Here is a 24,230-nt window from a genome sequence, read left to right as displayed (position 1 = left end):
TCTATGATTACCTTCCTCCAGTCCAAAAGAACAATTGTTCACCAGTACCCCCTACTTCCTGTCATTCAGCCAACATCATATCCATGCTTCCTTGGCCCCTTATATTCCACAGACTTAAAAGTGTGCTGGCAAGTCTATTGTATGGCACCTTATCAAACGCTTTTTGTAAGTCCACACACATACAGAATGAGACAAAATACATTGTCACATGAATTTTGTGACCTAGAGCTTCCAACCCTCCCAGACTGGATGGGATTCAACCAGAACAGGCAGGTGATCTCTCGGCTGACTCAAGAAACTTGGCATAGCCATTAACTACGCACGTATAGCAGCCGCCGACTGTGGTGTGACAAGACTGTGTTGTTTGGATCTTGATGGTCTCCCCACTGTTCAGAATCACAACTCTTCAGTGCTATTTGTAAGGTTACAGCACTGGGGCCAGCAATAATTGCCTGGAATCTCTGAGCATCCTGAGAAACAGAGAATAAAGGGAGCCATCACCACCAACCTCTTGCCTCTTTCTACCAATGTTTTTTCCCTCCTCAATAAAGTTAATGTTTCAGGTTCTGACAAGAGGCAATCAAACCAAAATGCGAATTGTTTCACCTTTCACTGAATAGGTCAGGCAGCAGTCATAGTTCCAGTATTTTCAGTTGTTATTTGAGTCAATAACATTTGCAAAGTGTGGGAAAATGTCAGGTAATCAACAGTCATGTGATTTAGCATCACAAGCAGTGATGTGATGGAATGCCATGTGATCACCATCACGTGATCAAACTTCTAGGAGCACCTCAAAGCAGAGTCAGCAGCCTTACCCAAACCAAGCACAATCTAATATTCAAACATAATGGAGGTGAAACACTGCTTTGCCAGAGGCCCATCCTTTGTTAAACAAAGCTCTATGCACAACATGTAGAGCATGGGTGCACCATCACCTAGTCAGCACTTCTCTCCTTCAAACAAATTAGCTATTTTGCTGCTTTTTAGCAGACTACACAAGTCACTCCCAATTCTAAAGTAACTTATTGTTTGTGAAATGCATTGAAAGGTTTGACCTACTGGATGCTATATAAATACTTCGCTCTTTTCTCCCATTAGAGGAATCTCATCCATTTGATCAAAATTCAGCAAGTAAAGTGCTGAACTCACAGCCAGCAGACATTTATGTCTAAACTTAATGCACATAGTTTCTGTTTTGCTGGGCAATTTGTTTGGTTTGAAAATGTCACATTTTGGTTCTTTGCCATCTTTTCCCACCCAAGATAGGGGAGGTGGTGGCATAGTGGTGTTGTCACTGGACTAACAATCCAGAAACTCAGGGTAATGCTCTGGGGGAGCCAGGTTCAAATTCCACCATGGTAGATGGTGAAATTTTAAAATCAATAAAAAAAAAACAAAATCTGGAATTAAAAGCCTAATGCTAGTCATGAAACCATTTCGATTGCTGTAAAAACCCATCTGGTTCACTAATGTCCTTTAGGGAAGGAAATCTGCTGCCCTTACCTGGCCTGGCCTGCATGTAACGCCAGATTCAAAGCAATATGATTGACTCTTAAATGCCCTCTCAATGGGATTAGATGAAAGACAATAAATGCTGGCCCAGCAATGCCCACATCCCATGAAGAATAAAAAAATGTGATCAACATCAACAGGATAGGTTTAATTAGTTAAAATAACACAATTAGCAGCAAGCATTTAATGCGGCAGAACATCCCAAAGTTCTTCAAAACAAAAAGGATTTAAAACTCATTGATAATATTGTTTATATCTTACCGTTACTGCGATCATGCTGCTGTCGGACTTCCATTCTGTCTTTTCATATGATCCAAACTGTGAAGCCGCCTTTGCAGATTCCTTGTAGCTTACAATTAAAACACTGGGCTGGTGAAAAAAGGTAAAATAGTATTGAACACATTTGTTCTGCAATAGACTAAAGCCCAGAACTACTACTATAATATTTTAGTTGTTCTTCCCTGCCAGGTGAACTTCATGTTGTTGCTACATGGTGGCTACCTAGAGCAACAGCGATGGAGTGAATACTAATGGTGCTCACTGGTCCATTCAACCACTGACCATTCCTGTCAGTTTAAAACATGCTCACTATCAACTTCGAATCTCATAGCAATCATATCCTGTCTGAAAACCCACAACTCACTGTAGATCAAGATCAGCATAACAGTTCTGTCTGAACTAGCATGCAGAATATCAAATGATGCTCAAGCAGGGCACTCTAACTAGACAACATAACATTTTGCAATTTGTTTTGACATTTTCACTCGATATTGCTATTATGGTAAACATGTACAGTTTCTGCAAGAAAAGGGCAGCACAGTGCCACAATGGTTAGCATTGCTGCCTCACAGCACCAGGGACCAGGGTTCAATTTCAATCTCGGATTATCCTGCGGAGTTTGCATCTTCTCCCATGTCTGCACGGGTTTCCTCCGGGTGTTCTGGTTTCCTCCCACACACCAAAGATAGGCTGGGTTAGGTTGATTGGCCTTGCTGAATTGCCCCTTAGTGTCAGGGTAAATGCGTGCGGTTGTGGGGATGAGGCCTGAGTGAGATTGTGGTTGGTGCAGATTCGATGGGCTAGGTACACTGTAGGTACAAGCTTGCAAAATGTAGTACTATGGTTTCCTGTTCGCAACCAACTCTATTTTGATTACTTGCATTACATAAGTTTCAGTTTCTTTCCCGTAGAAAATTAGAAGGTAGTAAAGACTTCACGCTAAAGTTTTAGGCATATAGGCCAGAGCCCGGAAATAACCCAGTCTCTGGAAGTCTCAAAGTGAAATGTCAGCTAGCAAATGCAGGCTTTTACTTTTGCCCGCTCGCAAGTGCTTATGTCCATTAATTGATTAGGAAGCAGCACATGTGGCAGCTCAATTAGGAAATCAATACAATCAAACTTTCAGTATGATAATGACACATTTTGTGGACAAAACAGTGGGGGAAGATAAAGGTTGTTCAGGTTTTCAAACTCATTGGTGTGAACCATGACTTGCGTTATTTGGTAAGAAATTAAAACAAAACAAGGTAGGCAGTATTCCAGTAAATTAGAAAGGACAATATGAACACAATTATTCAAGAGTTAAAATGGTTACCCAATGCTTTGATAGCACACAATACATTTTACACAAGCATCTCAGTTGCCTGTTAGTGAAGTTAAATTAACAATCATATATTTAGATAGCACAATATTAGCTTACACAATCCAAAAGCTTTTTAAATTTAGTCTCAAGTCCAAATGAGAGTGTTGCAATTTTTCATAGTTGATCCAATATATTATTATACATTTCAGGATTGAAAACAGATCAGTATGACAAGAGTAACCATTTTTATTTGATGTACTTCCTGCTTTTAAAAAAGAAGAAAATAGCTAAGAGAATTTTGATTGTTCAGCACCAATTACTTACTGGCTAGGAAGGTTATTTGAGGTCTTTCTGCTGTGTAGGCACTCCAGTTATGTCACTGACAGAGCACCCCCAGGGTGGTTCCAAAATAAAGAAGCTGCAACTTCAAATGGCTTGTATGCTTCCCAACCCGTTTTCACAAGCCAAAACATTGCCAGAGCAACTCCATTCTACAATCACTCTTCCATTGCCATGGTTTATTATGGAACCATTCTAACAGTGCTATCTTCACAGCAAACAAAAGGGTGAAAGTCTCTTCCAGATTTTCCAAATCCTCTTGACTACTGTCAAACTAACTGAATTCCTGCACGTCAAATGTCAGGGGTAAGTTTTTCACTTAGAGGGTGATGGATGCGTGGAAATCGGCTGCTGTCGGTAGTGGTAGAGGCGGTAGTGGTGGTGGAGGCAAATTCGATAGGATCTTTTAAGGGACTTCTGGATGAGTACATGGGACTTAATAGGATTGAGGGTTATAGGTAAGCGTAGTAGGTAGAGATACGATCGGCGCAGCTTATGGGCCGAAGGGCCTGTTTGTGCTGTGGTTTTTCTATGTTCTATGTCACATGTACAAATGTGAATCATTGAGGACAACAGAACCATATCACAACTTGCAATTCTATATTGCTTTTAATTGCAGAATAATCCCTAAAGCGTTATAATCTTTATTACACATTAAATATATGTGGAGAATGCCATAATTCACCCCAAACTGTGTGAATTCCCTACTGCTGTACTACCTACATTATTGGCATATTCCAGAATTGAGAAAGCGTACCTGGAAATGGGAATTCCTAACGTTTGACTGAAACCCAGAAAACATATTGCTATAGTACATTCTATGAAAAAACACAAATGCTTTTTTGAGTGTAAAAATGAACTTGGATTCAGTCCTAACACTATGTAAGTACTAAATTCTCAAATAAAGGGAAAACCTTTATTTGAATAGGAATATGAATCCTGTTGAAAGTACTCAGTTAACCGCTTAGTTTTCAGGTAGCAATTTAATGACCATGAATAAACAGCTGCACTGCAAAACTTTTGGCTCAACGTTATCACTAGACTTGCTTATTGCATTTTACTGATTATATGCTGGAATCAACATGCTTTGAATGTGGCATGGCACACTCACTGTTTGACAAAAAAATTCAATGAGAAATCTCACAACACCAGGTTAAAGTCCAACAGGTTTATTTGGAATCACGAGCTTTAGGAGCGCTGCTTCTTCATCAGGCAGCACTCCGAAAGCTTGTGATTCCAAAATAAACCTGTTGGACTTTAACCTAATATTGTGAGGCTTCTTACTGTGCCCATCCCAGTCCAATGTCAGCATCTCCACATCAAAAAAATTCATATTCATATCACTTGCATTAGAAGCATAGAAAACAGGAATAGGCCATTCAGCCCTTTGAGGCTGCTCCACTATTCAACATGATCACGGCTCATCCTCTATCTCAATGCCATATTCCAGTGCCCTCTCCCTGACACCTTCAGAGTTTAGGAAACTTTCTTCCAAAGATGTGGTTAGGTGGATTGGTCATGCTAAATTGTCCCCTAGTGTCCCAAGACATATAGGTTGAGATGGAAGTCATGAGAAATGTATGGGATTACGGGGATGTCGCAGGGGAGAGGGCCTGGGTAAGTTGCTCTGTCAGAGTCGGTGCACACTCGATGGACCAAAATCGGTCTCTTCCACACTGTAGGGATTCTACGATTCTTAAATATATTCACCGATTTGGCCTTTATAATGTTCTAAGCTAGAGAATTCTACAGCATCACCAACCCATCTGGGTGAAGAAATTTCTCCTCATCTGAGTCTTGAATGACCTACCCCATACCCTGAGACTGCTGACCCCTTGTTCTACCTCTCCAGCCAGAGGAAAAAAAGAGCCCTGCGTCCAGTCTGCCCAGTCCGCCCAGTCCTGTCAGAATTTTATGTTTCAATTAGATCCCTTCACATTCTTCTAAATTCCAATGAATACAGACCCAGTTGACACAATATCTCCTCATACAACAATTCTGTCATCCCAGGACTCAGTCTGCAGAACCTTCTATGGCAAGGATATCCTTTCTTAGAGAAGGAAACCAAAACTGCAGGTGTGGTCTAAACAACGCCCTGCACAGCTGCAGTAAGACATACCAATACTTCAACTGTTATAATTTACAATGGCCTTGACATACAACCCAAGATTAGAAAGTCCAAAGAAAACTGATAGTTGCACTGATGGGTGTTTTTCAACACCACCACTTCAACTTGTATTTATATAGTGGCTTAATGAAACAAAATGCCTGAGGTAACTTACAGGAGAGCTATCAAAGAAAAATGTTGACGCCACTACAAAGAAATACAAGTGAAAAGTAATAAAAACTTAGCCGAAGAAGCAAACTGTTGGGGCAGCAAGGTGGCACAATGGATAGCACTGTTGCCTCTCAGCACCAGGGATCTGGATCCGATTCATGGCTTGGGTCACTGTGTGGCGACTGCATGTTCTCCCCATGTCTGCGTGGGTTTCCTTCCACAGTCTGAAAGACATGCTGGCCAGTGTATCCAAACAGGTGCCAGAGTGTGGTGACTAGGGGATTTTCATAGTAATCTCATTGCAGTGTTAATATAAACCTACTTGTGGCACTAATAAATAAAAAAGCCTTGAAGACACATCTAAAACAAAGGGTGATAGAAGGCAAGAGGTTTAGGGACAAATTGCGGAGATTAGGGCATAGGTAGCTAAAGGCAAGCCTACCAATGGCATAACAAAGAAAGTGAGGAGGTGGGAGGACAGGCACAAGAAGCCAGAAATATGGGATTGGAGGAGGGATTGGCAAGATGCCATGGTGGGCTGAAAAGAACAGATAAAAATTTTAAAGTAAAACAGTGCCAAAACAAAAAAAAAATCACACACCCACCACTATGGCTTATAATTCTCTCAAGTCCATATTTGCATTTTAAAGTTTGATATATTTATTGCCTTACATTACAATGGTGACTACTTTGTTCAAAATACTTCACTGACATAGGACGTTCTGAAGTTCTTCAAAATAAGCGCAATTTGCTTGTTATTTTATTATAAATTTAGCCTAACGCTACAAGTATTTTCAATATTCTGGTACATAATTGTCTTTAATCTGGAGGACACTAATATTTTGCATCAGAATTATTAAACCTTTTTTCCCTTCCTACAACAGCCAGTAATATCCAGTACATGCAAGATGCACAATGTAGTGCTAACAAAGTACTTAACCCTAAACCCACCCCAATCATGAGCAATCTTCATTAACCACACCCCTGTCCACTGAAGTATTCCGTGCAAAATTAAGGGCAGCTTCAGTAGAAACCACTTTGAAACTGCCCAAACATACTTCCCATAGGACATTTACTGCTGTCAACAGAAATTCATCTTACCATTCTTGGTTGGCTCAATTACTTTTTAGGTATAAATTTCAAGAGGTTGTTCTCTTTAATTACTGCAGGCTCACACAAAAAATAGAAAAAACAAAATCATGCGTCAATTCCGGCCCCCTTTATTTTGTTGCAGAATACGTAGATAGCATGGATGCAAAATTAAAAATGAAACATCCTGTTATCTGACTGATCTAATTTGACATTGAGCTTTGAAAAGAGAGCCCATAGCTTTAGTATCACTTTTTAACTCAGGATTTTCTTAAAACAAAAATGCCTTCTGATTTGGAAACCAGGAAAGCAAGCAAACAGCCCTGTTGCAGAACTATTTTGAAACAGTGGTTTCCACTGTTGTCAGGATTCAGTTAATCTCATTAACACAAACATTGTTTTGAGTCAATTCCCAATATTCAGGCCATAAGAACATACTGCTAATTAATGAGTTTTCGCTGCAATGATAAAAATTATGACATTCCATCTGAACACTGACTCAAGAATAATCCAATTCACCTTGTTGTTAACAAGACAGTTTACCTTCATTAATATCTAGCACAAATTTGATTGCTTTGTCTTACCCTTGGAAGCTTTAACAAATATTACTGGGACAGTACAAATAATCTTAATCCTTTTTCTACTATATCATCTCCAAGGCAACTTGAATACATGATCAGTTACTGGAGGCAAGGTGCCTTGCAAGAAAGCTTTCAGAAAAATCTAGGTCCTAAAAGGACCATCACCTTACAAGAAAACAGAGGTTTCGCCTCCTCCCTGCCCCCCCGCCTCAAAAACACACATGGCCCAAGATGCTCAGCGACACCCTTTAGTAAAATGTTTAGGTCTTGCACTGGGGGGCATGTTATGGCCTTGGATCAGGTGCAGAGGAATTTACTGAAATTATATCAGGGAGGGATGTTACTTATGCAGAGAGACTAGGAAAATAGGATTAAGTTAAAGTTTATTAGTCCAAAGTAAGGCTTACATTAACACTGCAATGAAGTTATTGTGAAATTCCATTACTCCCCTTGGAAGAATTAATATTACGGAGAGATTTGATTTTGGCGTTCAAAATCTTGAAAGGCTTTGATACAGTAAACACAAAATGTTTGTGCACTGCAAGGAGAGTTGATTACCAGAGGATACAGATTTAAGATAATTGGCAAAAAAGCCAAAAGACGGAAGAGGCAAAAATGTTTGCAGAAGTTATTACCTAGAATACAATCACTGTATAAGGTGAACAAGATTCAACAGTAACTTCGAAAGAAAACTGGTTGTGCATTTGTACAGACAACATTTGCATAATTAAGGCCAGGGATGAGTAGGATACAACTTTCAAACAACGAGCACAGATGTGAAAATCATTGGCTGTGTCCTGTGTTTACAATCCTAGGAAATTTTAGCTCAATTATTCTTCGGATAATTTTCCTCCCAAGCCAAACTGTCAAATCTCTGAAGTCACATTATTCTCTGCCCCAATCTGATTGGATACTGTACATCGATAAATGTGTTGCTCCACCAACCCCACAACCTCAAATCTACTTTCATCACCCCGTTCCTCAAAAAGCCAACCCCTGACCTTGACCATTCTTGCAAACAATCGACATTTCCTTGAACATGATGACACCTTGCAAATCCATGCCCATCTTTCCAGGAACTCCATGTTTGAATCCCTCTAATCAGTTTTCCACCCCTACCAAAGGCAATCAAAGACAAGACAGCAACTTAAATTTAAGTAGTATCTTTTAAGACAACAAGGATCTCAAAGTGCTTCATGGGAGTAGGATAAGAAACTATGACACCAAGCCACAAAGCACATTAAGTCACTTGATCAGAAATTCTCTCAAAGAAGTTGGTTTTAAGAAAAATCTTACAAAGAGACAAGCAATTAAATGACAGGCCAGATGGCTATGACAAGGTAAACTTTCCCCTTCTCCACCTGTTTGCAGCCTTTTACATAGATGACCACACCATCCTCTTCAAAAGCCATTGTCCAGTTGGTTTGGATTGCCCTCACCTAGGTCTATTCTTACTTGATCACAGCCAATTGTAATGGCTTCTCTTTTCATTCTTACAATGTAGGTATCATTCATTGACCTATCTCCTTTGCCCCCACCTGTATCTGGACATCACACTCCTCAGCAACAACATCCAAACACACAGCGCTATTTTTCATATGTATGCTGATTGACACAACTCTGCCTCAGTTTGACTGGCACACTATTACTCGATTCCTTCCACATTGCTAAATTACCAGACTCATTATCTGATGTCCAGCACAAGTTTCCTCGAATTTAACACAAGATAGACTGAAACGTCCTCTTCAATCTCATTCTCCGGCTACTGACTTCATCCTTTCCCTGGCAAAAACTTGGTGTCACTATTTGACTCCAAGCTGAGATCCCCATCATACATAAGAAATAGGAGCAGGAGTAGGCCATCTAGCCCTTCAAGCCTGCCCCGCCATTCAATAAGATCATGGCTGATCTGTCGTGGCGCAGTTCCACATTCCCGCCCTCTCCCCATAACCCTTAATCCCCTCGCTTATCAAAAACCCATCAACCCGCGTCTTAAAAATATTTAGCAAGGCAGCCTCCACCACTTCAACGGGCAGAGAATTCCAGAGATTCACCACCCTTTGAGTGAAGAAGTTCCTCCTCAACTCCGTTCTAAACCGCACCCCCCCCCCCTTTATCTTGAGGCTGTGCCCCCTAGTCCTACTGTCTTTTTTGAGCGGGAAGAGTCTCTCCACCTCTATCCTATCCATCCCATTCATCATCTTATACGTCTCAATGAGATCTCCCCTCATTCTTCTAAACTCTAACGAGTACAAGCCTAGTTTATTCAGCCTCTCCTCATAGTTCAACCCCCTCAACTCCGGTATCAGCCTAGTAAACCTCCTCTGCACTCCCTCCAAGGCCAAAATATCCTTGCATAAGTGCGGCTCCCAAAACTGCACACAGTACTCCAGCTGCGGCCTCACCAATGCCCTATACAGCTGCAGCAAGACCTCCCTACTTTTATATTCAATCCCCCTCGCTATGAAGGCCAGCATCCCATTAGCCTTCCTGACCACATGCTGCACCTGCAGGCTGGGTTTTTGTGACTCATGCACAAGGACCCCGAGGTCCCTCTGCACCGTCGCCTGCTGCAGTTTTTCGCCACGTAAGTAATAGTCCTTCCTACCATTATTCCTACCAAAGTGGACCACCTCACACTTGCCAACATTAAATTCCATTTGCCAGTTCCTGGCCCATTCGCCCAGCCTATCTAGATCCTTCTGCAGACTCTCCACACCCTCCGCGCAATTTGCCGTTCCACCAACCTTGGTGTCATCAGCAAATTTCGACACCCTGCACTCGGTTCCCTCCTCCAGATCATCTATATAAATGGTAAATAGCTGAGGCCCCAGCACCGACCCCTGGGGCACTCCACTAGTCACCAACCGCCAATCCGAATACATTTGCACCATCACCCTATTTCCACCTCTGTAACATTGCTTGATTTCCCTTCTCAGCTGCTGCCAAAATCCTCATTCACACCTTACTTCTAGACTTAATTGTTACTACTCACTCTTTGTTGGTCTTCCAAATTCTTCCCTCTACAAATTAGAGGTCACCAAAACTCTTCTGCCTGTTTCTTAACTCGCCTCATCTTAATCAAGACTCATTCACCGACCATCCCTGTGCTTGTTGACTTATACTGGCTACTAGTCAAGTGAAATCTTGTCTTTAAAATTCTTTTGTTTTCAAGCCCTCCATGGCTTGTTCTTCCACTCTCTCTCTCCTCCTCCAGCCCCACAACCTTTCGATACATCTGTGCTTCCTCTTATTCTGGCCTCTTCAGCATATAGATTGTAATCACTTCACCATTGGTGGTGACACTTTCAGTTGCCCAAGCCCTGGACTATCTCCTTGCACCTCACCAACAATCTCTCTCCCTTTAAGGCAATTCTTAAAACCTAACTCTTTCAAGTTTTTTTTGTCATCTGACCTAATGCATCCTTATATGGCTCTGTCACATTTTGTTTTATAATGCTTATGTGAAGTGCCTTAGGATTTACGTTGAATATGAAAATATAAATTTTTGTGATGCATATGGATAAGAAAGTGATGAAACCAGATTATATCAGCATTGTTTACATACATAGAAACATACTTAGAAAATAGAAGGAGTAGGCCCTTCCATCATTCACTGCGATCATGGATGATCAAATTCATCGCCCTGATCACCCCCAACCTCCACCTCCACATACTGCTTGATTCCTTTAGCCTTAAGAGCTGTATCTAATTCCTCCTTGAAATCACACAACGTTTGGGCCTCAACTACTTCATGGTAGTGAATTCCACAATTTCACCACTCTCCAGATAAAGAAATTTGTCCTTTTAGGAACTCAGTCCTAAAAGGTTTACTTGTTATCCTCAAACTATGACCCTTATTTCTGGACATTCACACCAATCAGGAACATTCCAAATCTACCCTGCCTAATCCTATTAGAATTTTTAAAGTTTCTAGGAGATCCCCTCACTCTAGTAAACTCCAGAGGATCTAATTCTAAACAATTAATCCCAGGAAGCAGCCTGGTAAACATTCACTGCATGCCCTCCCTTCCTAAAATAAGGTCACAGGTGTGGCCTCAACACCACCCTTAACACATCACTATTCCTAGACTCAAATTCACTCACTATCAAAGCAAACATACCATTTGCCTTCTTTACTGTCTGCTGTACTTAAGCGCTTACTTTCCATGGCTACTGTGTGAGGACATCAAGGTCTTGCTAGTATCCACCTCTTTCAATTTACACCCGAAAAATAATCTGCTTTACCATTTTCTACCAAAGTGGATAAGCTTACATTTATCCACATTATAATCCATCTGCCATGCATAGGTTCACTCACTCAGCCTGTCCAAATCACACTGCAGCATCTCTGTATCCCCCTCAAAGATCACCCTCCCATCCAACTTTGTATAATCTTGCTTTAGATGTTTACTATTTCTCAGATCAGAGAGTAACTCTGCCTAACTAAAAGTATTAAAATAACAGGGAAGCAATAAGGAACATAACAAGCAGGAATTTAAAGGCAAACAATCTGAAACAAACGAGCTCGAGAATCAAGACATAACTATGGCCTTCCAAATACTATTTTATGCTCCAATGTGTTTGGTTGTGTCAATGGGGAATTAAACTTCATCATTCACGAGTTAAAGTGTCTTGAACTTCATGTTGGTAATGGGGAAAGACAAACCATGCTGATGTTATCTGTGAAGGCATCTCAAGGTGAGACACTGATGCATGGCAGGGCATAATTTTGTTTTGGAATGGCGAGAGGAGGCACATGAAACCACTCATAAGAATGAACAACCCAGTTGCAATGTAACAACTACTCAAGACTAGTTATTAAATGAAAGAAAAGACAAATACACACAAACAGGACTATAATGTTCTAAGACAAGTAAACACCAGAAGTAATAAACACAATGTTATCTAAAAAATTATCCCTGGTTCCAACTACATCTATGATACCTGAACTCAGTAAGACTTCGCCTTTCCCCAAACAACATCCACTTTAACAAATCTGTAAATCAAATTCAGCTTATAGATGCCACACAATACCAGAAGAATGATCAAATCTGAGCAACTTTGCCAATCCTCGTTCAGTGCAGATATTTAAACTGCCTTCATGAAGGTCTCTGCACTATCTCAGCTGCAAGGCTTAAAAAGCGGCCTTTCTTTTACTCCATCCATAAAGTTACAAAGTCAACGCTCAACAGACCAGACAAACACAAACTAATTCCTTGCTTTGTCCAAAAATCAAATCCAAATTCCAATTGAATTCAATTTATGGTCTCTGGAGACAAACAAGATAAAAGCTAATTACCGCAGGTGCTGGAATCAAACAAAAACAGAAAATGTTGGAAAATCCCAATAGGTCTGATAGCATTTGTGGAGAGAGAAGACAGCTGACGTTTTGAGTCAATTCCCTCTCCGCACATGCTATCAGACCTGCTCATTCATTCATTCATTGGTGTCATTTTCTTTCAAGAAAGATCCAAGCTGACACAATAAGACTTTGCACCCCATCTTAGCCTTGATTCGGCTTGATCTTAGCCAAAAGGCCAAGAAGTGGCCTCTGGTCTTAACTGGTTTACTGTTAGGTGTTAAACTGTCCTCTCTGCTTCTGCAGAAGTGAACAGTTATACCCTGTTCTCTCTCTGATTCTGCTTACTGTATTTTCGGACCCCGTTTCCCCAACATTCCTTGACTCTCAAAAATTAACATCTGTATGCTTCCATAGATCTGAGTCCTTTAGGCTAACTGTTTTTTGATGAGAGGGCTGTTTACATCTGATCTTATTTTGCTAAACATCTCATCATCTCTCCTGAATATGGCTACTGCTGTCACCAGGTATATTCTCCCTTGATGCTCAGTAATTACATCCCATCAATCCTTTTATTAATTCTGGGTTCAGCTGTTACCAGGCAAATCAACGTCAGGAAGAGCAAACGTTTGTACTTGGTTTTAAATTACAAAAATTCCAAAAGCTGAAAATAAGCAGGAATCACACTGCTAATTCATACAAGATAAAGTTATCTGGTGACTCCACAGCACAGTGTCATTAGTGTTAGAAATTTCACATCAGCAGTGCAACATCATGAACTGCTGATCCCTATCAGGCCAAAAGTGCACATAATGCATGTTTTTTCTTAAATGGGGGAAGGTGAGGGAAAAAAAGATAGGAAATATACATCATGCCAGGTTGCTCTGAGACCTAGTTACCGCAGTTACTCAGTTGATGAGTCCTGTAATAATTTTGGCAGGGGATTAAAGAGAGACTTGCATAATTTTACTAAAGCAATGCATCCATCCCAAAATCATCTAAAATGTGAAAGGTGTAGACAGTGAAACGGACATTCTAAATGCACGAATTGAGGACTAGTGAGTGAATCAGCAACCTAATGTATTCCACACTTTGTTACAGGGGCTGTGCTGGAGACCAATTTTAGTCTTGCGGTGACACACTCCATGTAGTCTGACTGGATATTTAATAAAACCTGTTCTCAGTATTGCACTTCCATTCGGTGCATCAGATATCCTTCCTTCCCAAGCATATTTGCATCAGCTTTCCCCCCTCAGAATCTTAGAGATAACATAACACGATTTCCAAATAGGTTATTCATTCATTGGTGTCATTTTCTTTCCAGAAAGAAGCCTCCTATGGATCAACACCCATTAAGTCTTGCGTTGCCCTTTCACATTGGTCAACCTCATTCATTCTGCTTACCCTTCATTTGCTTTCTCCTGATTCCCTTTCCTACGTTTTCTGCCAATCTTTCCTTCCATAATTGTCCCAGCTGCTTTAATAATGTGACCAAATTATTGTATCTCTCTCTAATGTCGCACACCAATTTCCTTTTCTCCAGCCATTTCCAGCACTCCTCATTAGTTTATGTCAGACATGCAGAACAACCTGCTACATGCCCAGGTCTAAAATGCATTCTGCTCATCAACGGTCTAATGTTGTTCACATCTCTGAGGCATATAACACAGATGACAAGATTTGGCAACTCAATCTTTTCCTAATTCAGGTCCAGTTTTTTTAATGTTGAAATGTCTTTCATTCCGACAAAGTGGATCTTGGCCATCTAAATTCTCCATCGGATCTCACAATCATATTTCCCATTGTTTGTGATAATCTGTTTAAGATATACGAACTTTTCCAGGACTTACCCCTTTGCTTCATTTTTCACTTCTGGGGCTAGGTCTCCGCTCATCATCATCTTGGTCTTCTCCATATTCGTTCTTACTTCATATTCAACAATCTTTGCTTTCACATTGTTTACAATTTTTCTAGTACCTCTTCTGACTCATTGTGATTTGCATATCTCGAGTGTATGACCTTCAACTCACTAGTGTTGCAACGTGGTAGATCTCCAAATGTTTTGTGCCAACTTACTAATCAGACAGACCCAAGGTACTGATTTCAAAGTGGGATAAAGTCCGATGAACATTCTGGCAGCAAACTAAGCAATCAAATCTTCAACTTCTCCCTAGACCTGTGTCCCATCATTCATCACCTATCAATGACTCGGTACTTTAACCAAAGTTTTAATGAGTGATTCAACATTTTTATATGCTTTGACAGATACACGTCATCCTTCACAGGAGGGAAGCCTACCATGCCAAGTTTTATGGAAGCACCCTTGTGGGTAGGCACATGAAAATACCATCTGCTTGAAGAGACAGGCAATGCTTTCTTTCTCAGTCATGAGAAGTCCCAGAATTTACTATATTGTACCAGTTTTCTTTTTAACCTGAAGTTAAACTGAAACTAAAAACATTACTTACCTGCAATGCAGTCAACATTTTCATGTGCAAAAACAATTTCTCAGAATCTATTAAGTTAGACTGCATTGCAGATGAGGCAGAAAGAATCAACATATTTTGGAATTTGTTCAATTTAAATGGTTTATTTAATGGCAGAGCAAGCTTGAGGGATTGAATGGCCTACTCCTATTTCTTAGAATGTCCCTAAGTTGTACCGAGCTAGCAGACTGAATCTAAAAGACTGCACAAAGTATTATTTTAATTATTCTCACCATTTAATTGGTCTTAAGATACAATTTACTGTTTACTATTTTCTCTGCAATCTACAAAAACTTAAATGGAGTGCGAGGTTACTATCTGGCAGATTGCTCCCAAAACTATTATCTGCAATCAACTCATATTCATCTATTTTTGTAATTAGCAAAACGTTACTGGTGGAATGTTAATGGTATGATTCTATCACCAACCATGACATGCTATGGTTTTGAGCTCAACACTTAATCAAATCTCTGGAGTATTAACATATACCACTTACTTTCCAGTGAAAAACTTAATAGATATTAGCTTCTTGACTCAGTTGCTTGCACCCTCTAGCACCTCAGGTGCTTGTGAGTTTAAGCACCTTTTGAGTTCATAATAAATGTAGTGTTCAATGGTACTATTCAAAATGCATGGAGTTTTTCTGATTCTGTAGCTAATATCCTCTTCCCAACCAGTTCCACAAACACAAGAAACATACATCAATGCATGACTCATTTGCTATTCATACGTCCTTCCTGCACAACAACCGAGACATTTTAAAGTAATTAATTCTTTGTAAAATTCAAGAGCGTACATGGCAAAAAAAAGTGAAGAGGATGGGGACAGAAAGGGAGGGAAAGAGGCACATAATAAAGACTTAAATATACAATACAAACATAAAATGCTGGAAAGACTCAACAGGTCAGGCAGCATCTGTAGAGAAAGAACAGTTAATGATTCAAGTCAACTGCATTTTATCAACCTAAAGCACTAGGTGTTTCTTTCTTCACAAACGTTGCCAGGCCTGATGGTAAATGTCAGCACTTTGTCTTATTTTTCAGCTTTACAGTACATGCAGTATTTAAATGCAAGCTATTTCTATCCATCAGCTCTAATGAAGGGTCATCCAGACTCAAAACGATGGCTCCATTCTCTCTCTACAGTTGTCAGACCTGCTGAGATTTTCCAACATTTTAAAGTTACCTTATTTGTCACAAGTAGACTTACATTAACACTGCAATAAAGTTAGTGTGAACATCCCCCAGTCAAGACACTCCAGAGCCTGTTCGTGTACACTGAGGGAGAATTTAGCATAGCCAATGCACCCAATCTGCACATCTTTTGGACTGTGGGAGGAAAACGGAGCACCTGGAGAAAACCCATGCAGACATGGGGAGAACATGCAGACTCTGCACAGACAGTGACCCAAGCCAGGAATGGAACCAGAGTCCCTGGCACTGTGAGACAGCAGTGCTAAACACAGTGCCATCTGTCTTCTGTTTTTATTCACCACAGCACTAAAGTTGCCACAAGCTAACCACTGGTTACTCTGAAATGCTGGATGGTGCTCCCTAGGCAGCAAAAATAACTGTTTATACTCTGGGAAGTTTCCATAGCAAATGATCAATATATGAACTATATATCTGCAAAAGTAATGACTTTTGAAGTTGACACTTGTAACTAAAGGTCCAATAGCTTTTCCCTTTAACCATTTTATAAATAAAAAAGCTTAAAATTGAAGGAATAGGCCATTTGGCCTCCTCTGCCATTTTAAAAAAACATGGCAGATCCTTAACCTGAACTCCACTTTTCTGCCAGATTCCCTCACAATCCAAAAATCTAATCAATCAATCTCAGCCTTCCGTACACTCAACGACTGAGCACCCACAGCCTCATTTGTGCATTTCAGCAAACACTGCCAGGAAACCACACTGATCCATTAAACAAGTTGTTTCTGATGTTACAGTGGAAAATTTTTGTTAATTCCGCTATAAAAAAATCCTGGAAATCAGATGCAATTTAGCTTGTCCAGAATTGGGTCTTGTAAGATGTTATGGTGTCATGGTTGGATTTCTAGCTCTGGGCCAGAAGCCCCAGGTTCAGGTCTCACTCCAGGCCATCATGGTCATGAAAGGTGACTTCAGTATGTGGCTAAACAGGTTGTTTATCAGTCCATATTCCTGATGGCAGATACTAAGGGGAGAGTTTCCTGGTCAAACGTATTGCAGAAAGCAATGGCAGACCACTGCAGTACTTTGTTAAGCATAATTATAGACCAATCCAGTGGAAATCCATGGTTGCCAAGGAGGAGGAAATTAGGTCTGCTTTGATACTTATTCAATGCAAACTGCTCCAAAACCAACACAGAAAACAACTTCAATTGACATTTCTGCTTTCTGAAACAATGTTATCTTACACAAACTACAAAAAGTCTCAAGCATTTTATCAAGTTGAACCAGAATGTAAACAAGGGAGAAATAATAATATAAAGAAATATTACAAACATTATATACCACAGGCAGTCAAGATAATAAACAGCATTTGGCTATTTCTTTCAAGTTAGCAAAGCTGTATTCATTGCCCCAAGAATGCAACATTCAGCCATCTGTCACAAAATCACAGGAATGAGATTATAAAAATATCGAGATGTATATCAGGTTCACTTGCAATGAAAAGACATGAATTTATATGGTGTCTTTCATGACCTGATTTGACAATGCCAATGAAGCATTGCTGCTATTACAAGTGTAGAAAATGTTAACCACCAGAACCACAATTATCTTGCTCAGAGATACATCCAGCTAGCTGGTACAAATAAAACTGCGAGAGACAATAACGAAGGAACAGCTGAGTGGCAGCAACAATCCCATCCTCCAACACCCCCACCACCCTCCCACCTTCTCCACCCCACCCCACCCCCACAACATCCCCACCCCATTCTATAACGATAACTTAGTCAAAATAACAGGAGGAAAAAAGAATACTACAAGGTGAAAATATGGATCAAATTCCTAATATCAACAATTAAGTGAAACATGATTTTGACCATGAGCTGGTAGTTACTAGCCGAGTTGAGATTGTCCAGCTTATGTCCAAGATATTATTGTTAAACTGCACAACAGCACAGATTCTCAGCATGATCCGTGAGAGACAATATTTTAGTACCAAAGGTATGTCATGCCATTAAAATAGAGGTATCAAAGCTACAAAGCATAGCAATAGAGCTCCTCAAACTTTTTTCCTCTGAAAAACAAACCTGTTTGCATATTAGACAAACCATTTAATTTAAGATTAAGCTTCAAAATACATACAATGGGAGGAATCTTATTCATCACTTGGGGGTAGCTTTGAAGACAGGGAGAGGGGGGATTTCTAAAAATTGCATATCAGGTTGTCTACCCAACAGCTCCTACAACTTGGAGATCTTGTCAAAAGTGCGGTCAGAACAGCAAAATCTATCTGCCTAGAGGGACAGGTAGCCAATTAGTGGCACTTGTGTCCATTTGAGGACAGAACAGTCAGCTTTCATGCTGGAGAGTTAACCCTCCCCACTGGCAGTCTCACAGCTGTGACCATAATTATTTTTGTTTTTGGAGGTGCTCTTGCTGTCTCGTTCCTACATTGTCAGTACCCAATTCTCTGGGTGGTGCTGCTGGCTGCCCAAAGCCCCAGGTGATCTGACTGGCTCTCCCATCTGCAAAGCCAACCCACTGCCCTGAATCAGATGAGGCTCTTGGAGGTGGCCTCTTAATTGGCTGCTTCCAGTAAGATCAAACATGGGTCACAGCATTGAGGTCAGGACCACATAGAATCCCCACAGTGCAGAAGGAGGCCATTTGGGCCATCGAGCCTGCACTGACAATATTCCCAGCCACGCTTTATCCCCATAACCCCATGTATTTACCCTGCTAGTTCACCTGACACTAATGGACAACTTAGCATGGCCAATCCACCTAATCTGTACATCTTTGGACTGCGGGTGGAAACTGAAACACCTGGAGGAAACCCATACAGACAAGGGGAGAATATGCAAACTCCACATAAGCAGTGACCCAAGGCCGGAAATGAACCCAGGTCCCTTGTGCTGTGAGGCAGCAGTGCTAACTACTGTGCCACCGTGTATGGTGCCAATGTCTTCTAAGGTGGTACAGTTCTGGCCTGTTACTGCTGTTAAAATCAATCCAATGCCAGCCTCGCCAGGGCAAATCGAAGTATTTTTTCAAACTTTTGGCATGCATATTGGTTACATAGTATTGCACCTTACGTAGCTCACAGGGAGCATGAAACACAGTACGATTTGCAATTTTTATTGCAGTTCTATGACACCAGAATCCATTTCAACTCTTTCATTATAAGCCCATCAACCATTTCTATGGATCTCCAGATCAACTTGCTGCTGCTACAAATTTGCACATAACACGTGTGATGTAGAAAATTCACAAGTGTGCTTATGTAAGAGGGAAAATATGATTTGTGTGCACGATGAAGAGAAAGATTAGCATTAGAAATAAATTTAAAAAGTTGAGATGGAAAAGAAGTAGAAATGTGAAGAATAGAAGGCATTTCGAGAGGAGAAGGGTGAGAGGTGGAGAGGGCAGGGTGGGAGGTATTCAGGCCAAGGTATGAAAGATCTGCCAATGTGTGACAGAATGATAGGAGGATGCACAAGGTTAAGTGTCTCAAGTTGCAAGGTTACAAAGATAGGTGAAGCAATGGCATGAAGAAATCTGAAGAGGTCAAATATTTTAAATTTAATGCCCTCATTTTACTGATTCTTAGGCTTAAAGTTCAGAAAGCTTCGCAATTAAACGCTGGTGTGGATGCACCAAGAGAAGTCATTCTGAAACATTGTTTGGCTTCAGACAAGAATGCAACCAGGTAAGTGCAGTTACACACAGCTGGACTATGGCAGACAGGCTCTGGTGAATGATTTGGCATAAATTGCAGATAGATTGGGAAGGATGAAGGAGAACGTTTATTTTTGTCACAGTAACAGAGGATGTCATTTTTGACTTTGATAAGAGCCATTTCAATAATGGCAAGGACAAAAATCTGATTGCAGAGCTTCAAACATGGGGCTTCTGTAAAGACAGATACAGATTTGGGAAGCAATGACATGCTCAAGGACTTTGGAGAAGAAAGTAAGGTTAGAGATGTGATGGTAGTTTATAATGACCAAGGAATCAGGATGGGTTTTTTGAGGAGGTTGTAGCTTTCGAGGAGAGGAGATAGGAAAGAAAGATGCAGATTCAGGTCTACAGCAAGGAGTTGCCAATCACTTGAAATAATTTACAAAAGAAAAAAAGGTTCAAAATAGATAAATCGGGGTGGGGGGGGGCACATCAAGAATTTATTCTTTCCACTAAAAGAAAGCCAGTGTACTCCCGGTCCCTGGTCTCCCCCACACACAAACCCTTTTCACTCGGTTTTAAATAGACTTCAGCAGCATCTCCAGGCTCAAAAGATTTGATCTGGCTCTAGTAACACAAGAGCATAAGAACATAAGAAATAGGAGGAGTAGGCCATCTAGCCCTTCGAGCCTGCCCTGCCATTCAATAAGATCATGGCTGATCTGAAGTGGATCAGTTCCACTTTCCTGCTTTCTCCCCATAACCCTTAATTCCCTTGTCTGTCAAAAACCTATCTACCCGTGACTTAAATATATTTAGCGAGGTAGCCTCCACCACTTCAACGGGCAGAGAATTCCAGAGATTCACCACCCTTTGAGCGAAGAAGTTCCTCCTCAACTCTGTTCTAAACTGTCCCCCCCACCTTATCTTAAGGCTGTGCCCTCTAGTCCTGCTGTCCTTTCTGAGCGGGAATAATCTCTCTACCTCTACCCTATCCATCCCTTTCTTTATCTTATACGTCTCTATAAGATCCCCCCTCATCCTTCTAAACTCCAACGAGTACAGACTCAGTTTATTTAATCTCTCTTCATAGTCTAACCCCCTCATCTCCAGTATCAGCCTAGAGAACCTCCTCTGCACTCCCTCCAAGGCCAAAATATCCTTGCGCAAGTGTGACAACCAAAACTGCAAACAGAACTCCAGCTGCGGCCTCATCAGTGCCCTGTACAGTTGCAGCAAGACCTCCCTGCTTTTATATTCTATCCCCCTCGCTATAAAGGCCAGCATCCCATTCGCCTTCTTGATCATCTGCTGCACCTGCAGACTGGGTTTTTGCGACTCATGCACAAGGATCCCCAGGTCCCTCCGCACCGTAGCATGCTGCAGCTTTTCGCCTTTCAAATAGTAATCCCTCCTACTATTATTTCTGCCAACTTGTGGAGGGAGAGAGGGGGAGCTGGATTTGGCACTACACTGGGGTCTCATTGGTGGAGAGCAGACTTTCTGGCACACATATGTATAGATATATATTCAACTTTATAAGTGTCCAGATGACAACAACCTGCCCTGGTCCCCCCATGCCAACTAAAAAAGCCCACTAATGCCTCTGCTTTCTCAGAAGACTAAGGAAGCTCAGTACGTCAGCTACGAGTCTCATCAACTTTTACAGACACACCATAGAAAGCATTCTTTCCGGCTCTTGCTCTGCCCAAGACCGCAAGGAGCTACAAAAGATCGTGAATGTAGCCCAAACCATTCACTGACTCTGTCCACACTTCCTTCCTGCCTCAGCAAAGCGGCCAACATGATTAAGGGTCCCATTCACCCCGGACATTCTCTTTTCCACTTTCTTCCGTCAGGAAAAAAAATACAAAAGTTTGCGATCATGTACCAAACGATTCAAAAACAGCTTCTTCTCTGCTGCTGCCATCAGACTTTTGAATGGACCTAACTTGCATTAAGCTGACCTTTCCCAACAACGTAGCAATGACTGTAACATTATGTTCTGCACTCTCATTTCCTTCTCTATGAACGGTATGTTCTGCTTGTATATTGCGCAAGAAACAATACTTTTCACTGTATGCTAATACATGTGACAATAATAAATCAAAAATCAAATGGCGTGCACACACACACACAGACATGCGGCATGCACACAGAGATACCAGCTATTAGCCAATAGCTCTGACATCCATTATCACAAAGTGCATCCAAAGGCTAGTCACAGCACTAATCAATGCCAGCCTCCTGGTCTACCTGGATCCATTACAGTTTGCCCATCGCCACAACAGGTCCACAGCAAACGCCACCTCTCTGGCCCTGCACTCAACCCTGGAACACCAAGATAATAAGGATACCTACATAGTAACTATAGCTATACTATAACTGTAGCCTTCAACACCATTATTCCAATGAAACCCATCCTCAAATTCCATGGCCAAGACCTCAGCACCTCCCTCTGTGACTGGATCCTAAACTTCTTAACTCGTAGACCACAATCAGTAAGGACAGGCAATAACACCTCCACCATGATCATCCTCAACGCTGATGCCCCACAACGCTGTGCTCTCAGCCCTCTACTATACCCTTTATACACTTATGACCATGTGGCCAAATTCCCCTCCAATTCGATTTTCAAGTTTGCTAACGACACCACCGTGGTGGATCAGATCTCAGAGTGCAGGAATGAGATAGAGAATCTGGTGCAATCTCCCTGAGGAGATTGTCATCGACTTCAGGAAGTGTAAAGGAGAACATGCAACAGGGTCAACAGGGATTAAAGCTTCAAGTTTTTAGGTGTCCAGATCACCAACATGCCCTGGTCTTCCCATGCTGACATTCTAGTTAAAAAAGCCCACCAACACCTCTACTTTCTCAGACGCCTAAGGAAATTTGGCAGATCAACTACGACTCTCTCCAACTTTTACAGATGCACCATAGAAAGCATTCTTTCTGGTTGTATCACAGCTTGGTGTGGCTCCTGCTCTGCCCAAGACCTCAAGGAACAATAAAAGGTCATGAACATAGCCCAATCCATCACTCAAATCAGCCTTCCATCCATTGACTCTGACTATACTTCCTGCTACATCGGCAAAGCAACCAACATAATTAAGGACCCCACACACCCCGAACATTCTCTCTTTCACCTTCTTCCACTGGGTAAAAGATATAGAAGCCTGAGATCACGTACCAACCAACTCAATAACAGTTTCTTCCCTGTTGCTGTCAGACTTTTGAATCAACTTATTTCGCATTAAGTTGATCTTTCTCTACATCCTAGCTACAACTGTAATTGCATTCTGTACTCTCTCGTTTCCTTCTCTATGAACGGTATACTTTGTATAGCGCACAAGAAACAATACTTTTCATAGTATGCTAATAAATGTGACAATAATAAATCACAGCACACGGACACATATGCAGCAGACGGACACACAGACACACATGCGGCAGACGCATTGACATATATATATAGTGGCAGACACACACACAGACAGACATATGTGGCGCACACACACAGGTATATATGACACGTACTGTTGCTGCAGATGTTGCTGTTCTACTCACCCTGCTGTACCACAGGCTGATCTGTGTCTGCGACAGGAGTGCGAAGATCAGTCTCCGCGAGTCGGGCTGGATGTAAAACGGTTTCTCCGAGCCCTTGAGGGGACACAGGAGGCGCCGGGGCCAGCCGCTGAGGAAATACATGGCCGACTCCGACCCCGCTGTCCACAAAGACTGGGCTCTGTCCGCCTCGGCACAATCGCAGAGCTCCAGTCCCTCACTGAGAGCCGGGAGGATGGAGAGGGGGGAGGGAAGCGAGCCTCCCCCCTCGGGGGGCTGGGATTACGGCGGCGGTAGCGGCGGCGGCGCTGCTTCTTCACCAGTGCAGGCTGGAGCCGGCGGCAGGAGCGACGCGAGGCGGGCCGCCGTTGACACAGCCTCCGGAGCCCAGCGGCCTCCCGCCCGCCATCTTGTCTCCGGCTGATGACGCGGCGCCGGCGGGGAGGGAGCGGGGCTTGAGCCGGGGAGGGGGCGGGGCCAGCGGGAGGAAAATCCCGGATGTCAGTCATCGGCAAAACCCGGAGCGCAGTTGGCATCCGGATCACGGATTGGGGTCGGAGGCTGTCAGACATCGAGCAAACCCGGAGAGTGGATCAATCATAAGCCAGGAGCGAAGCTTCCTGAGGACTGAGGTTGCATAGAGTTTTACAGCATGGAAACAGGCC

The 24,230-nt window shown here is 41.8% G+C and overlaps 1 protein-coding gene across 2 annotated transcripts in view; it reads right to left on the bottom strand.

Moving 5' to 3' along the window:
- ric1 (RIC1 homolog, RAB6A GEF complex partner 1) overlaps positions 1 to 23,960 on the bottom strand; it is a 138,748-nt gene extending 114,788 nt beyond the window's left edge. For both annotated transcript variants that reach the window (XM_080188487.1, XM_080188488.1), the window contains exons 1-2: positions 23,569 to 23,960; positions 1,774 to 1,881 (exon numbers count right to left, since the gene is read on the bottom strand). In XM_080188487.1, the coding sequence (XP_080044613.1) occupies positions 1,774 to 1,881; positions 23,569 to 23,709 (249 nt within the window). In that variant the 5' untranslated portion in view covers positions 23,710 to 23,960. The remainder of the gene's footprint in view (positions 1 to 1,773; positions 1,882 to 23,568) is intronic.
- Between the last annotated feature and the right edge of the window lie 270 nt (positions 23,961 to 24,230).

The sequence above is a fragment of the Carcharhinus amblyrhynchos genome, chromosome 5 (genome assembly GCF_965287045.1).
Source record: "Carcharhinus amblyrhynchos chromosome 5, sCarAmb.v2.hapA, whole genome shotgun sequence".
NCBI lineage: Eukaryota > Metazoa > Chordata > Chondrichthyes > Carcharhiniformes > Carcharhinidae > Carcharhinus > Carcharhinus amblyrhynchos.
Note: the sequence above shows the minus strand (reverse complement) of the source record. Positions and strands in the feature narration are given on the sequence as shown.